This window comes from Pimephales promelas, chromosome 16 (assembly GCF_988280905.1).
Source record: "Pimephales promelas chromosome 16, fPimPro1.hap1.1, whole genome shotgun sequence".
In the NCBI taxonomy this organism is placed as follows: domain Eukaryota; kingdom Metazoa; phylum Chordata; class Actinopteri; order Cypriniformes; family Leuciscidae; genus Pimephales; species Pimephales promelas.
The window spans coordinates 20,641,503-20,645,727 of NC_142784.1; the positions used below are offsets into that span (position 1 = coordinate 20,641,503).

General features: G+C 36.6%; 1 protein-coding gene across 1 annotated transcript; it reads right to left on the reverse strand.

The window, feature by feature from the left end:
* Nucleotides 1–233: 233 nt before the first annotated feature.
* Nucleotides 234–3,930, reverse strand: LOC148973345 (T-box transcription factor TBX4-like). The gene is made up of 3 exons (XM_089120802.1): nucleotides 3,769–3,930; nucleotides 626–771; nucleotides 234–416 (listed from the first exon to the last, which is right to left on the reverse strand). The coding sequence occupies exons 2-3, from the start codon at nucleotides 767–769 to the stop codon at nucleotides 234–236; spliced, it is 327 nt and encodes a 108-aa protein (XP_088976928.1). The 5' UTR covers nucleotides 770–771; nucleotides 3,769–3,930.
* Nucleotides 3,931–4,225: the final 295 nt, after the last annotated feature.

Sequence of the window (4,225 nt, forward strand, 5' to 3'; positions counted from 1 at the left end):
ATATCCAGGGTCCTGCTCTTAATCCACAGGGCACATTAAATCTAACACACAGGGCAGCCGTTTGTGTTTTCAATTAGATATTTGTAGGCACAGGAATTCAGCCTTGCTTTCCCTTGGTCACATAATATTTTATAAATATTCTTTTAAAAGCACTTCATCTTTTCATGCGACTGAGTCTCTTGGTAAAAGAAGGTTTCACATTTGCATTTCTTCCTAGAAGCGAGATGGCCTAGTTATGTTTTCGTTTTCCCTATTGCAACTCCACTTTTCTCTCTCTCTCTGTGTATGTGTGGGTGGATGGAAATGATGCTCTCTTCTTGCCTGCCTGCTTTGGTGATGATCATCTCGGTTCCGGCCTCATGGAACTTCTTCCATAGTTCCCTGTCGTGAAGAACCACTTTGATGTTTTCAATGTTCTGAAAGTACAGGCACAAAAAAGATAAATGATAATGAGTCATTGTTAATGATAGAATGGCTATTAATATTGCTCAAATGAAAAGAGAAAAATTTTATTAAATTCATTTTATCTTGTTTTATCATTAAATCTTTGTTATGTTACATTGCATCTCATCGCAGAGGCGAAGATCTATAAGTCGGGACTCAAAGGATCCAAGTGATTGGCTACCTTGTCAGGCTCATTGTTCTGGAGAATGCTGGGAGTTGTAGGCATGCCCAAATGTGAGGAATCACTGGCAAGTTCAGGACGCCCACCCAACTGGGCCACGGTCATACCTTCATCAGCCAGAGCTGAGGCCTTCTCCTGTAGCATTTCTGTAAAATCACAGAAATATTAGTTTATTGATGGCTACGCAATCAGAATAGGACACATTATTTCAGACTATATTGAATTATATATAACTGGGGTTTTTCCACTTTTTTGAAAAATAAATCATAGAAAATGAAAAATAAAAATCATAAAATATATTTGGAGATTATGATGCTAAGAAAATAATAAATGACATTTTTTTTTTTTAGTGTCTTAAAAAATTAGAAAACGAGTTAACGAAAAAAACTAACTTCATGCCGTGTTTTTAACACAAGCTTCAAACCTGGTGATATATGTATAATGAAAATACCACAGATGCCAAAGTTCCTCTTTGTTCTCTCATAGCTTGCTCTAATTGATTATACACAGAGAGAGACAAGACATGAGCTGCAAAATTTGAGAAATAACGTACATTAACATTTACATTTCGTGAGGGAAAGTCTGTATAACATGGCCTGGCCAATTCATTTCAAGGAAAAGGGTCGAGATCCGTTTGTTCTGAAGTATCGCAAGATTAAATATTTACACTTCCAGCATTCGGGCACCTCGGTTTTATGGAAGCGTGCTAAACACTGCTGATTCCATTAAGAGAGGTCACAAACTTAGCCCCGCTCTCACGCCCCTTCTCTGCTCACACTCAGACATCACACCAAAGGTATGTCTCATTACTGTAGTACAACACACTGCCTCCAGAATGCTGCCTATCTGCACGGCGGACACCAAACTGCTCTCATGGTGAAAGCCACCTCCTCCCACCAGCTCCTAATCTCACGCATGTAAACAATGTGAGTGTGCGCCCTTCAGATAAAAGGAGAAGAGCGGGATTCCGTGTAAACTCGGGCAGGCATTTGCCAAAGCCAATAAAGATAAAGTCTGACAGGCACAGTGAGGCTACAGCAAGTCAACCCTGGACTTTTCCAGTCCAAAATGTGCCTTTCACTTACACTGTTTAACTAAGCCCAGTGAGCGAGAGATCTGTTTACATCTCTGTCACCCCAGACATATAATCCGCTAAACTATTCCTGGCAGATACTGCTGTGTGCACACTGGGGTTTGCTGGCTATTTCCAGTGTGTTGTCCAAAATGTTCGCCACCAACCAAATTTTGACTTGTCAAATTTTTTAAAAGTAATAATAATTGTTTCATGATGGACTGCACTATATTGGCCATGATTTTGTGCTCAGAATTCACCCAGTTCATTGAAATACTTTTTTTGGAAACCTGGAATAATATCGTGCCTGGTAGGGGGAGGGGGTGTTTATACCGTTTTGATGCACGTTACAATAGCGGCCCAGTATGATTTGATCTATCATTTTGTTCGGTGGATGAGCGGATAGAATGCGTGTTAGAGTATAGGCCTGTTCTATTCAAACACAGCATGTTTTCCTTCCTATGGTGATATTCGGCTATATTTCTTCAATGATACTTTGAATTGACACATTAGGTTTAGTGAAGTACACTTGAACCATTTTGGCTGTAGAGTTCTTATATTAGTTATATTATTTTTTGGAGATTACAAATCACTTTGATGTATTATTATTGGTTCCTATGATTTGTGCATTGACTTATGAGTTCTTTAAGGCACCTTTAAATGGTTTTCTAAAGCCAAAATTGTTTGGGACCACTGTATTCTAATTAGAACATTTATTTTTAGCATTTGTGGGCTGTTATCCCATGACTGCTTGAATATTGTCATTTTGACAAACACGGTGAGAAAATGAAAAATGCCGGAAATGTGCTTACCTACTTCAGGTGTCCTTTAACCATTTTAATTAAATAGGATTTGACAGCTGAACAACAACACAAATAAAAACAATAAAAGATTAAGAATTGGGTTAATTTCTAACCCAAATTATTCTGTTGAATATGTAGGCTAATGTAGTTTACATTTCTAAAATATATAAAATAATGGTATAATTCTTGCTATGTAATCATTTTATTAGCCATGTCATTTTTTTTAGATGTGCTTTGCATTTTCGTTGTGATATAAAAGATTGCAACTAATGGTACATTTGTTATTAATCATATGTTATTATTTATATGGCCCTATTGAATAAACCAGTCTGTGTAATAATATGCCTACCTGTTTTTCTTGATTTGATTCATTTGATTTTCTTAATTTGATTTAATTAATTAATTAACCCCCCCCCCCTCAAAAAAAAAAAAAACTAAAAGTGCATTTCACCAGCTTAAAATTAAATATATTAAACATAATTATTTTGACTTTTTTAATAAAATGTATGTAGTTTAAATAGCCATCTGTATGAGGATTATGTGTGAATATTTTTGTTCTTTTGCATCTGTCAGGCTTTTTCAACTATCAATATATATATATATATATATATATATATATATATATATATATATATTTGAATATAAATGACATATTAAGAAATTTGTCGATTTATTGTTTACCAAAAACTATGTTATCGCCATCCGAATAAATTAAGCTGCTTTATTTAGGCCTTTTAGTTCTAAATTCATTGCAGATAAAGGATAGATCAGGGATTGACACGAACAAGATTAAAAGTATCTGCATCATCATATGTTCAAATTTGTGCTCGCAACAATTCATTGAAAATATTAAGCCAGCACGCACATAGGCCCCAGTGCTTTCGTTTGAGATAAATCACAGTAACACGAAGTAATTCAAAAGCTTCATACATCAAATGCTGTACAAAAACATTTAACAAGTATAGTGCAAATAAATGGTCTTTTAAGCGACATAATAATATCATAAAAAGGCATAGGTTACAGTATATATAGGCATTTTTGTTTACATCACAAGCTAAGACTATGTTCAAATATTGTTTAAGAAAATTCTTATAGACAGGGTTTTATTTATGAAGGACTGACGCCTTCTCGTTGATCACTTAATTTGATAAAGAAGGAGATCTAATCGCATTACCGACCTCCATGCACATAGGCTATAAGAGAAGGTTCAGTTCGCCGCACGGATTTCAGAGTAGCGTGAAATTACCTGAAAACAAATGTAATGTTACCTCATAAAATATTATGTTCTGAAATTCTCCATATCATTCCAAACCGCAATAATCTGTCCACTGCGACATTACAGCAGGAAGCTAGGTCCCGGTGTGGCGTTGAGTCCAGTGCACAAGTATCTGTTCAGCATCCCCTCATGAGCAGACTGAGCTGTCTCTTCTCTCTTCAGTGGCGCAAAAAGTGGGTATGCGCTATATGCGGCGCATAGGGGCGCAGCACAATGGGGGGCGCCAAAGCGATGGTAAAAAAAAAAAAAAAAAATTATATATAGGCTATATTGTATTTCTATATGTTGTGCGTTTCTAAATCATTTCTGCATTCCTTCAATGTTATATAAAATTTTAGAGGACTAACAGCCAGGCTAGAGTAGGCGCCCTCATGGAGAAGGGGGGCGGGTAATATCGCGAGCGGGTGGGGGCGCCATGAGCTCTGAGCGAGCAGGTACGAGTAGTGAGT